Source organism: Ornithorhynchus anatinus, chromosome 1 (genome assembly GCF_004115215.2).
Source record: "Ornithorhynchus anatinus isolate Pmale09 chromosome 1, mOrnAna1.pri.v4, whole genome shotgun sequence".
NCBI classification, from domain to species: Eukaryota; Metazoa; Chordata; class Mammalia; order Monotremata; family Ornithorhynchidae; genus Ornithorhynchus; species Ornithorhynchus anatinus.
The window spans coordinates 10,772,077-10,785,170 of NC_041728.1; the positions used below are offsets into that span (position 1 = coordinate 10,772,077).

Genomic DNA, 13,094 nt, shown 5'->3' on the forward strand with positions numbered 1-13,094 from the left:
TTGAAAACCGAGAGGAAAAAACACATTGGCATATTCATAGTGGATGACTTTACCTTAAGACTGTACCCATCGTGTTCACATTGAAACATTGCTCTGCCAAATAAAGAGTCTACATTAAAGTTACACCTGACCTTTTTTTTGAAGAGTTGAGCAGGAAGAAGTTTCAACTTTTCCGGATCCTGAAGTTCTCATTTCTTCCTCCAAAGATCTTGGAAGCAATTAAAGCATGGAACTTGTTTTTGTTATGAACAAACTGTCACACTGTAGATTTTCAAGTCTTCAGTTTGTTTTTATGGTATTTGTTAAGCGCTTACTCTGTGCCAGGCACTGTACTGTGGTAGAGGCAAGCTAATCAGGTTGGACACAGTCCCTTTTCCACTTGGGGGCTCACAATCTAAGTAGGAAGGAGTAGGATTTCATACCTATTATACAGACAATGAAACAGAGACAAGAGAAGTTAGGTGACATGCCCAAAGCCACACAGCAGACAAGTGGCAGAGCTGGGATTAGAACCCAGGCCCTCTGACTCCTAGGCTCATGTTCTCTCCACCGGGCTGTGCTGCTTCAATTACGAGTTGCTGCTTGTTCAGGGAATTATATGCCGACGACCACCTCCCCATGATTTTTATTTTGAAATCATTGCGTAGCCTACTTTCAAGCAGATGTTAGCACAATGGGTAAGAATGCTTGGAACACTGTGCCAGTCAATTGATAAGCTCCCTTTACAAATTTTCATTTTATAAAATATTTATCACCGTCTTTGAAAGTACATTACAGCAAGTAGTTTAATGCCTCTATGATTTTCCCTGTAACACAACTGTGGGATTATATTTCAATTCTGTGACTCTTGTAAACCACCATGGTCCCTGCCCAAATGACTATTTGCCTAAAAAGATGGCTTTAAAAGAAGGTAAAAGGAATTAATTACTCTTCCAAGACCTCCTCCTTTCCCAACTTCCCCTGCCTTTACTCCCACTTGCAGCAGAAGTGTCTTCTCTTCCCTTGCAGCTGAACTCTTCCCAGGATGTGCCTAGGCTTAATAGCTGGGACAGGGACCATATGTCTCATGGGTTATTCATTCAAGCATATTTATTTAACGCATACCACATGTAAAGCACTGTACTAAGCGCTTGGGATAGTACAGTATAACAATAATCAGACACATTCCCTGCCCACAGTGAGTTTACAATCTAGAGGGGGAGATAGACCGTACAAGTAAATAAAATCCAGTGCTTAGAACAGTGCTCGGCACATAGTAAGCGCTTAACAAATACCAACATTATTATAACAGATATGGACATAAGCTCTGTGGGCCTGGGAGGTGAGGGGATGTAGGAAGGGAGCAAGTCAGGGAGAGGGAGAAGAGGAAAAGGGGGCTTAGTCAGGGAAGGCCTCTTGGAGGAGGTGGTCTTCAATAAGGCTTAGGAGGAGGGGAGAGAAACTCTCTGATATGAAGAGAGAGGGGGTCCAAGCCAGAGGTAGGACGTGGGCGAGGAGTTGGTGGTGAGGGGGAGGTAAGTGGTAAGTGATTGTTGAATATTTTATTCTGAAATGTCAAATTAGAACTCTGTTGGTAAGATTTGAAGCAGCTCAGCCCAGTGGAAAGACCACGGGCCTGGGAGTCAGAGAACCTGGGTTCTAGTCCTTCTCTACTACTTGTCTGCCTTTTGACGTTGGGTGAGTCACTTCACTTCTCTGCACTTAAGTTTCCTCCTCTGTAAAATGGGGATTAAATCCTATTCCCTTCTACCTGGACTGTGAGCTCCACACAGAACAGGAACCGTGTCCAAAGAGATAACCTTGTATCTACCCTCAGTGCTTAGAATAGTGCTTGGCACACAATAATGAATACCATAACTTAACAAATACCATAAAAAATTTGATGATGATGTCATTTTTATTTGTAGGACAGCATCAAAATTAAATAGTAGTGTGGAGATTGAAATGATTGAAGAGGGAACAATCAACATCATCATCAGTGGTATTTATTGAGCACTTGTGTGCAGAGCACTGTGCTAAATGCTTGGGAAAGTACAGTACAACAGAGTTGGTAGACATGTTCCCTGCCCACAACAGTTCATTTCTAAAGTGCCTTCGCTGCTTTTTTGACAAATGATTTTGTGCTTTGTTTGGCAAATATAGAAAAATGTAGTAAATAAAATACTTAGCTTATTTCTGGGAACAAAAGACAAGTTCTTATAGTTGGGATTATTGTTTTACGAAGCTACTTCGATTCTTCACAGTTCTGGAGCCTCACAACTCAATTGCCTGGGATTTATTCAAGATAAAATTACAGTATGTGCAACGAGTGATTCCTATCAGATGACGAGAGAACGGATGACCCAGGCGGAAGAGGAATCTCGCAACCGGAGTACAAAGGTCATAAAACCTGGTGGACCATTTGTAGGTATGAATGAGCTTTCGCTTTTTTTTCTCACCACCCTCTCCCCATCCCCCCATACTGATTTGGGCAGTTTACTTTGGTTTCAGTGTCCTTGGCCTAAATTTTCACAGGCCTTTTATGTTTAAATAAATCAGTGGTGTAAGAATTTTATCTTCTCCTACCAAGTACCAAATGGAGAAGCAGTGTAGCCTAATGGAAAGAGCCCGAACCTGAATCAGAAGGACCTAGATTCTAATTTCAGCCCTGCTACTTTTCTGCTGTATAACCTTGGGCAAGTCACTTAACTTCTCTGGGCCTCAGTTACTTCATCTGTAAAATGGGGGTGAGGACTGTGAGCCCCATGTGGGACCTGATTAGCTTGTATCAATCTTGGCACAGTGCCTGCCACATAGCATTTAAGAAATGCCATATACAAAATATTATTTATAAATACCATTAAAGTAATTTTGAAAATCCTTTTAAGGGAGGGTTTGTCCTCCTCAACTTGTTTGTTACTCATGATTCCTCACCACCTTTGTGTGCCTGACTCTACCTTGCTAGCTCTGATCTCTCGCTTTCTGTGTCATCTCACATCCCCTCCTGCCTTCGGGGCATCTCTGTGTGGACGTCCCACTGACCCTTCAAGCTCAACAGGTCCGAAACTGTACTCCTCATCTTTCCTCAATCAGTCAACCATATTTATCGATCACTTATGTGTATGCAGAGCGCTGTACTAACCGCTTGGAAGAGTACAGTTGTAACAGAGTTGGTAGATACATTCCCTGCCCAGAACCAGATACTTCTGTCACAGTTGACATCAACTGAAATCACCTCCTTCTCTTCCTCTTCCTCCTTCTTTTCCTCTTTCTCCCATAATGATTGAAAACACCCCCATCTCCAGCCTCCCAAACCATGGCTTCATCCTCAACTTCTCCGGCTTTTTCAGTCCTCATATTTAGTCACCTTATGGTCTCTGGTCTTCACCTGTAGTATTTTTAGAATTCGTTCTTCCCTGCCCACCCTAAACTGCTCCCACACATATCCAGGCACATGTCATGCCCCTCAACAATTGCTTCTGCCTTTTCTCAGCCCTCACTGTCTCCAGGCTTTCTCCAGACCATATGACAACTCTGCTACTTGGATCATTTTTCTGATACATCATTCTGCCCACATCTCCCCACACCTCAAAAGCTTCCTATGCTTGCCCATCCTCTCTGCATCAAAGCCAGAGTCCTGACCACCAGCTTTAAGGCACCAATCAGTTGTTTCCCCCCCCGCATATCTTCCCGCTACATCTCATCTCACAAGCTTTGCTCCTTTCAGGCCTCATTCTCGTGTTTTCCTGCCACTTGCCTCATGCTCTTACCCTCCCTTCTCCTCGTCAGTCGATCGTAGTTATTGAGCTCTTACTGTGCGCAGAGCACTATACTATACTAAGTGCTTGGAAGAGTACAATTTGACAATATAACAGACACATTCCCTGCCCACCATGAGTTGACAGTCTAGAGGACAGAGTAGGAGCTCTCTTCCCCTTCACACCCAGCAGACTACAGTGGTTCTCCCTATCTTCAAAGCCTTTGAGAGCTCGGCTCCTCCCTGATCAATGTTCCAACTCAACATGTCCTCCACCCAAGTGCCACTTCAGAGCTTTGGCATCGTCCCAGAATTTGGGCACACCCATCCTCCATAGCACTTAAGTATATATCTTCTTACTCTTATCACTCCCAGCTACCAGTAATTTATTTTAGTGTCTGTCTGCTCCACTAGATTGTAAACTTCTTGAGGACAAAGATGGTTAATTTTCTTCTCTTCTCCCAAGGGCTTAGTTTAGTGCTTTGCAGACAGTGGGCTCTAAATAAATACTATTTATTGAAATACACCTGGGAAGGGACAGAGGAAGGTTAAAGTTGTGACTCTGGGTTTCCTTTGCCTTTAGATGGTGTGATTGCCAAAGATGGAGGATCTTTTGGTTTGTTTTGTTTTGGTTTTGGTGGGGAGTTGGGGGAGGTTGCTGTTCATTAGGATTATTTTTGAAGTTCAGATGTCTTTAATAATGGCACTTCTGAGTTGACAACCAATAGTGGCAGAGTTTGATTGCCAGTCAGAATTATTGCTAGGCAAAATTTGGTCATTGCAAATTTGGTCATAATCTAGGCACAGTGATGTTTCAGTCTGGGTACTGCCTATCAACGTTGATCTTAACTGGTCTGTCATTTAAGAGTCTGATTCAATTAATCAGTAGTATTTATCGAGTGCTTAATGTTTGCAGAGTACTGTACTGAGGACTCAGGAGAGTTCAGTAGAACAGAGTTGGTAGACATGCTCCCTGTTCACAAAGAGCTTACAATCTAGAGAGATAAAAGGGTTTTATGAGATCTCTCTCCCTCTACCCTCTGAACCCTTTGTCCCCCAAAATAACAACCAGCGAGAGCAAGGTAGGTAACCGATGAAGGTAGGAAGTCGTCATTTCATAGCCACCCTGATAGAAAATCATCCTAACTTAAAACAGTGAGTATCTGGTTATCAGCCCTTGCTAGATATATTGGTGTCAGACTTGGATCAGAGCCTCATTTTAGCTTTATATACAACACTTGTAGACTAGAGATGCAAAAATGAATGGTGTTGGGTGGTTGTTTTGGCAGCTAAATGCCAGCAATAATTGCCTTCTTTAAAGGCAGAATTTCATAACCTCATCTTTTCACACTTAGCTGTAATTCTACTCCTGTATTTCCTCTTTTTATCCATGTTCCAGGTTTTACATAATCGGTGCTTCTGTCGGCATTACCTTAGAAGTTATCTTGTGTTTCATATTCCCTCTCCGTGCCCGGGGAGTGTTCTAATCCTTCTCTTCACCTGTCTTCGAAGTTAGATTTTTCTCTATCATTTTTACAATGATTCCCTTGCACGGGGCCACCCAGAAATGCCCTCACACTCGGAGAAATGCTGACACGCATGCACCGGCACAGACCCAGGAACACCTGAAATGGAGGAAAGGATTGGCCTAAGGGGGGGATTAGGGAAACAATCAGAGCACAGAGGGAGGAAAAGCTACACTCTTGTCACCGTCCCGACAAACTACGTGAAGGAGTTCCTAAACCCGGTTTTATGGCTGGAGATGTAGAGTTTACTTTTAACACTCGTTATGAAGGTTCGTTATCTTTATACATACATATGGAGCTGTGCATGTCTAAATGGGAGACTTTCTGTAAACTAAAGTATTTTAGAACCAGAAGAGACATAGAGACATAGATAGGTCCAAATTATTAGGAACATCTAGTACAGGTGGGTGATAAGAATTTGCCTACTCCATTCTTAAATCTCCAAGAGAAATTCAGCATCCTCTCAATTTCCAGCAACTCCTGAAAATAGTCAGGGAACTTGTAATGGAGGGCCTAAATCTTGTATTCCACCCTTAGGGAAATCAGGATACAGGTACTTTCCACCATCCACATCACATTCCCTCTTTTATTTTTTTAAAGCCCTCAAACATCTCTTCTCCTGGGCACATCACCTTGGATTCTTTGGTCTTTCCTTCTGTGACCTATTTTGCAACTTTTATCATTTTATCATTTTCATTGCTCTCTTCTGGGCTTTGTCCAGTTCTTCTTAGCTCACTTAAAGTTGCAACTCCATTCTGATCCCACCATTTAAGATCTGGCCATTTGGAAAAGCAGCATGCCCTAGTGGAAAGATCCAGGCCCTGGGAGCCAGAGGACCTGGATTCTAGTCCCGACTCTGCCAGTTGCCTGCTTTGTGCCTTCAGGCAAGTCACCTCACTTCTCTGCGCCTCAGTTCCCTCATCTGCAAAATGGAGGTTCCTATTTTGTGCTCCCTCCTACTTAAACTGTGAGCCCCATATGGGATTTGATTATCTTGGGTCTGTCCCAGCATTTAATACAGTGTTTGGCACAGTCAGTGCTTAACAAAGACCCCTCTTGTTATTATCATTGTTGTAGATGGAGCGACGGGTTGTCTTCAACAACAACTGCAGCAGTTTTAAAGACTGGGGTACCCACAGGTTTCTTGGTTAGGACGTGTTCTTTGTGTGGGTCAGAAACTGTCAAGTTCTTCTCTACTAAACTAGTTTACAGACCCCAATAATGTACTGAGAATATATGGATTTTTATTGGTTTCTGAGTAGTATGGGGTTTTTTTGTTTGTTTTTAATCAGTTGTCCATTGGTGCCATTTATTTGGCTTTGGAATCTACCCTTTCTTCCCTTCTTTTGCTCTTCCCCTCACATTCCGCTTAGTTCACTACTTGGCACAAAGTAAGCATTTACCTCAGTTATTGTGATTACACCCCATCTCGTGTATGTTCCCCCACAAGCGAACGCCCCATTCTCCAACTTCTCAGGGTAATGTCTAGCATTTCCTCCTCCAAAGTGATAGACACTTAACTTGTTGTTCTCAACCAACGTATAAACATAGTTTCTGTTCCAGCATCCAGGTTGCTGTCACGAGTATTAAATAAATCTAGACCCCAAACCAACTCCGGCATAAATCTTACTTGGTAAACAACCTTGAGCCCCACTTTATGGCGAAGCGATTAATACCCTATTCTTTTCTGTCCGGTGATGGATCTGTCACTGGGAACTAAAAGCTAAGATACCTGCCCACAGTTTACATTCAAGATGTCTCCTACTGCCTTTATAGAGGAAATACTAGTTTGCAGGATTGTTTTTCTCAAAGTGATATCTCTCTAAACCGTATGTTCATTATCGTGCCGTCTAATTTTTTTTAATAGTTTCTAATTTTTTTCAGGTTAAGGTAAGATGTCATACTTAATTTGCTTTTTATTTATTTATGTATTTATTTTGAACCTGTTGCCTCTTGACCTATTAGTGGCTCATCTTGGCAGTAGACCAAAAATTTTGTTCTAGATGTTGGCATTGCCAGACCTGCAGTGAAATTGTTATTAAGTTGTAGCATTTTCATAATGCCACCCCTCCCGCCCCCCAGTGCTTTTTTAAGACCCATTTTTGCTAGACAGTTTCATTTGTGGGATCTTTGGAGGCAAAGTGGCTGCCCATTGTCTACATCTTGTAGATTTGGGACTGATTGAGCAAGGAGCGTGCCTACCAATTCTTGTGCTGTACTCTCCCAAGTACTTAGTCCACAGCTCTGCACACAGTAAGCATTCAGTAAATAAAATTGATTGATTGAACTCCTAAGCACAACTGGCACAACTGGTTAGAGGCCCTGGAAGAAGGAAGAGAAGTGAAAATACCTGTCTTTCTTTAGTGGCTTGGCACGACTTAGAGTTATATTGTTTTAAGAAATGCTTTGGGAAACACATATCTTCCGTGAAGCCTTCAGTGAGCACCGACCTCCTAGTGAGACCGCCGGATTGGTAACGCCATCGTCAGAACGGAACATTTTGTCTCCCTGACTTCGGGATGGGTCCGTGTAGCCATCTCTAAAAACAGGAAAGATGGGCTGGTGTCAGTGCCGAGCCTAATCCCGCCTTCCTTCAGCCTGTGGGCTCCTCTGGAAGTCCTTTCTGCCGCAACTAGCTGTGCGGTTTGGTTCTTGCCATTTGTCAGTCCCAGATGATCCAACGTAGATTCGTAGGGCTGAAAAGGGGACCCCCAGGGGGTGTTCAGTCCTAAAGGGTAAGGCTGTTCCTAGGCAGCCACCCTGACTAGGTGGTTAGCTATTTTTAAAGCTTTCTCGGGAAGGAGATTTCCTCAGCGGGCGGTTCCGTTGTCACTGAGTTGTTCTGTGTATCTAACCTCACCCACCTCAACCCCCCACCGATACTTAAAGCCAGTTTTTGTCTCATTCGCTTCAGTGGTTTCAGGGGCTAAACCGTTTTAAAAATATCCTTTAACAAAGTGGCGGCGGTGGTGGTGATAGCAATGACGGTGGTAAGATTCATTCATTCAGTCGTATTTCTTGAGCGCTTACTATGTGCAGAGCACTGGACTAAGCGCTTGGAATGTACAGTTGGGCAACAGATAGAGACGATCCCTACCCAGTGACGGGCTCGCAGTCTTAACGGGGGAGACAGACAACAGAGCAAAACAGAACAAAACGAGAACAAGACAACATCAAGAGCATTTATTAAGCACACACTGAGGACAACGCAGTGTGCTAAGCCTTGTCGGATGAGCAAGTGGCACATGCTGTGCCCACAAGCAACTTGGACCCTACCAGAACACCCAGGTGCCCTCCAAAGCCGTGCGGAGGGCGGCGAGGGCCCTAGGACGGGCTGTTTTGGAGTTGTGATGTCACTCGTACTCTGTAGCAGAGTAAGTTCATTTCCCAACTGCCACCACCACCTCTAGAGACTTGTGGAGACTTACTGAGAGGCCAGTTGAGTCTTTACAGGGGAAGGGGCAGCTCCGCCCCAAAGCTGTGCTACTCTGTGCCTGGAGATCTGCCTCCCTTGGGCTTGAAGTCACTTAACTGTTCTGTGCCTTGGTTTCCTCATCTGTAAAAAGGGGGGGCTCAATCCCTGTTCTCCCTCCTACGTAGACCGTGAGTGGGACACGTGGAACAGGGACTGTGTCCGACCTGATTATTTTGTATCTGCCCCAGTGCTTAGAACAGTGCATGACAAGTACTCTGCGCTCAGCAAATACGATTGAACGAATGAATGAATGACAAAGTTTAAGCACGTAAGAAATGTCATTTCAAAAAAAACCCAACCTACTCGTCTTCTAACTTCCCACTGAATATTTTAACGGAAAAACATCCTTCAAGTTGAAGGCTTCGTGATAAGGTGATGTAAAACATTCCCTCCTTGTTAAGAGATGTCACAGGGTCTCAATCAGAATTCTGAAAACCGAGAGTTATCGTAGCCCAGAACCACTTTTATGCGGTCTCTTCCTTTCTTTTTTTTTTCTTATTTTTTTTTTTTTTTTTAACTTAGGTAAGAGAGTCCAGATTCGGAAAGCACCTCAAGCTGTTCCGGACACAGCACCGGAGAGGAAAAGGTCAACTCCCATCAACCCCGCAAATACGATACGAAAGACCCACGTAAGCAACAGTGTTTCCCAGCGGCCATACAGGGACAGAGTGATTCACTTACTGGCGCTGAAGACCTACAAGAAACCAGAGATACTGGCCCGTTTACAGAAAGATGGGGTTAATCAAAAAGACAAGAACTCTCTTGGAGCCATCCTGCAACAGGTAAGGACAGCCGGAGGAGGAGAGGAGGAAGAGACACCAATTCCTCTCCACCCACCTCACCAGAGAGCCCCCAGATCCAGTAGAACCCAGGCTTTCTTAAAATGGGGACATTTCTGCCATATTTTAGCTCCAAGGGACAGTTTGGGAATTCAGATTGTTTGGGCTCTTTTATCTAGCGAGTTAAAAGTTAAATTGCCCAATGTGTAAACTCTTCATTCCACACCCATCCTAATACGATGCTTTGAGTTTTTGTAATCTAGAACATTAAAATGTGCCTGCTAAAATTGCCATAGGATTCTTATCGATGTTTCTCGTAGAGTGTAGGCTGACAGGATTCTCTTTGACTCTGACGTTTGAAATTAATTGCTTTTTTATATGTATTAAAAAGTCAAATTGTATTTGCTACGCTTACCTCTTACTTAGCCTTTGCCTCCCATTGGCTCTGTTTGCTGGGATCAGTTAGTTGTTTGCTCCAAAAAGAGGTGGCATCCTTTGCCCGTGAATTTGGAAAGACCGTAAGCTTCCTTAGACGTTATCATTCTTGGAGATCTCCCGTCTTCTAGGATGGTGGAATTAGGCCTCTCCCAAGTCCCTTCCATCAGTCCTCAAGTCTCTCTGTCTCTGCCTCCCATTGGCTCTGTTTGCTGGGATCAGTTAGTTGTTTGCTCCAAAAAGAGGTGGCATCCTTTGCCCGTGAATTTGGAAAGACCGTAAGCTTCCTTAGACGTTATCATTCTTGGAGATCTCCCGTCTTCTAGGATGGTGGAATTAGGCCTCTCCCAAGTCCCTTCCATCAGTCCTCAAGTCTCTCTGTCTCTGGTCATTGGAGACCCTTGAGTCCCCCTACTCCCCTGAGACCAAATGATTGGCCCTGTACTTGACACCCAGCCCTTCAGACTTGGATCTAGAGGGGAACCCCCAGGTAGGCCAGGTCTTGTGAAGGCCGACTCTCTCTCCCTCTTCCTCTCTCCCTCTCTTCCTCCCCCTCCCTTTCTTGACCGCTCCCTCCCTTCCTCACCTGGGGCTGAGAGCATGGCCAACAGACACTGATTTCTCAGGGAGGAAGGAGAAGCTTTTCCCATTTTAGAAACGGTGGTCACACACTTCTATCAGGTTTCTGCAGGAATAAGTCATTCCTCTCTTAATTACTATCCCAGTAAATTGTAAGGATTAGTTCCCTCTGGTATCGTGTGTGTGTGTGTGTGTGTGTGAGAGAGAGAGAGAGAGAGAGAGAATGAGAATAAAAATAAATATATAGAGGTGCACGGTAGAGCACGGGCCTGGGAGTCAGAAGGTCATGGATTCTAATCCCGGCTCCACCACTTGTCTGCTGTGCGATCGTGGGAAAGTTGCTTTACTTCTCTGTGCCTCAGTTACCTCATCGTAAAATTGGGGTTGAGACTGTGAGCCCCACGTGGGACAGGGACTGTGTCCAATCCACTTTGCTTGCATCTACCCCAGCGCTTAGTACAGTGCTTGACACACAGTAAGCGCTTAACAAATACCAGAATTATTATTATTATTATTCATCATTCATTCATTCAAATAGTATTTATTGAGTGCTTATTTATTATAAATGTAATTATAATAAATATTTATTATTATTTATTATTATGCATTGGACTAATCATTACATTTACATTTCACTTGACAAGAGATGAACTACTCTGTTCATGTCTGTCTTCAATTTTTGTGCTCTGGAGTGGCATGTTTGAGGAAAACACCCTGGACTTTTGTTCTTTTGAAGATTCTCTTCTCTTTTGTAAGTTTTAGAGATGACTATTCCTGCTACTAAGGACATATGAGAGCAACACTGGCCTCATTCAGTAAAAAGTGGGGTAAATATATTCTACGAATACTTTGCCTCCCGTTTTGTCGTAATGAGTTCTCATTACATATTTCTGTGGACCCGTGGTACACAGAAAGGTAAATGACCTCATAAGGACAAATGGTAGACAAAGTGAGTATGAATGAGTTGCATAACAGCAATAGCCATTTGAGAAGGAAACTTTCTGGGATGTGCCCCCAAACCTATGTAAAATCAAATCAAATAATGAACTCGATATTTCCCACATTTTGAAGGACATCCTTAGCTGAACTGCACAAGACTGAAATGTCATATACCCATCCAAATATATCAGATTGCTTTTGTTTTATAATAACTTTGCCCTAAATATCCATGACTTGAATTTTGAGTGCATGAAGCTTTATTAGGTGTAACTTCTTGTTGAAACTTGTACAACATGTCAGTGGTCACTCTGTGGAGAGGTAACTCAGCCATATGCTTGAAGTAATTGGAAAAAGTTGCCATTTCTGGTCTAATAGAAACTCCTGTGGATTTGGCAGATAGATGTAATGTGTGTTCTCATGTTGTGTGTTCCAGGTAGCCAACCTGAATCCCAAGGACCTCTCATATACTTTGAAGGATTATGTATTTAAAGAGCTCCAGAAAGACTGGCCTGGCTACAATGAGATAGACCGGCAGTCATTAGAGCTCATTCTTTCTAGGTAAGTTGTAGTTGAAAGAAGCGAAAAATCCTAATTCTGTGAACATGACGTCTTTGAGAGGGGAGAGGAGAAATCTTTAATTTTTATAGTAACCTTGGACATGTACGGTTTTTACAGAAAATTAAATCCATCTCAACATGCCACCAGCACCAGTCGTTCAGAATCTCCTCTTCGTGCTAGTAAAGAGGCTGCGTCGTCTTCTCCATCTCAGGTATTGAGTGCTGTCTCAGTTCAGGTGCTGCCGCATCCGGATTCATTCATTCATTCGGTCACATTTATTGAGTGCTTACTGTGTGCAGAGCAACAGGACAGGAGATTCGAGACAGGATAGGTTTTTACTCGGAAATCGAAAAGGCCGGAGCGGGAGAGCCCACTGTAGCATTTGTGAGCGGATTAGAGAGCCTCTTAAGCCCTGTGTGGGTTTAAGATTCCCTTATGTTCGGAAGAAGGGCCTTTCTAGTTAAATGAGAGGCAACGCGGCCCAGTGGAAAGAGCCTAGGCCTGGGAGTCAGTGGACCCGGATTCAAATCCCAACTCTGCCACTTATCTGCCCTGTGAACTAGGGCGAGTTACCTAACTCCTGTGGACCTCAGTGCCCTCATATGTATTTGGGGATTCCAAACCTGTTCTCCCTCCTACTTAAACTGTAAGCCCCATGTGGGACCTGATTATCTTGTATCTACCCCAGCACTTCATAGGGTACTTGGCACATGGTAAGCACTTAACAAATAAAGCCATCATTAATGTCATATAACTGTATCAGTCAATCAGTGGTATTTATTGTGCACTTACTGTTTGCAGAGCACTGTACTGAGCACTTAGAAAAGTACAATACGACAAGAAGCTTACAGTCTACAGGGGGAGAAAGTCATTAAAATATATTGGGGGTAGTTGACACAGTAGAGTATAAGAATGTATCCCTAAATATTGTGGGGCTGGGGTGAATAGAACTCAATAGGAAGAGATTTTCTGATACTGTGATCACTTAGCTGACAAGGGGGTTTGAAGTAACTTATGAATGATCTTTCACTTGAGGCATTTCCCAAAAACGTTCTAGATGATGTTAA

At 43.5% G+C, this 13,094-nt stretch overlaps 1 protein-coding gene across 1 annotated transcript in view; it reads left to right on the forward strand.

Moving 5' to 3' along the window:
* The window catches only part of ELL2 (elongation factor for RNA polymerase II 2), a 77,573-nt gene that overhangs the window by 49,429 nt on the left and 15,050 nt on the right, over window positions 1-13,094 (forward strand). Inside the window, exons 4-7 of the mRNA XM_029066587.1 lie at window positions 2,244-2,407; window positions 9,260-9,519; window positions 11,903-12,027; window positions 12,145-12,238. Coding sequence (XP_028922420.1) covers window positions 2,244-2,407; window positions 9,260-9,519; window positions 11,903-12,027; window positions 12,145-12,238 — 643 coding nt within the window. The remainder of the gene's footprint in view (window positions 1-2,243; window positions 2,408-9,259; window positions 9,520-11,902; window positions 12,028-12,144; window positions 12,239-13,094) is intronic.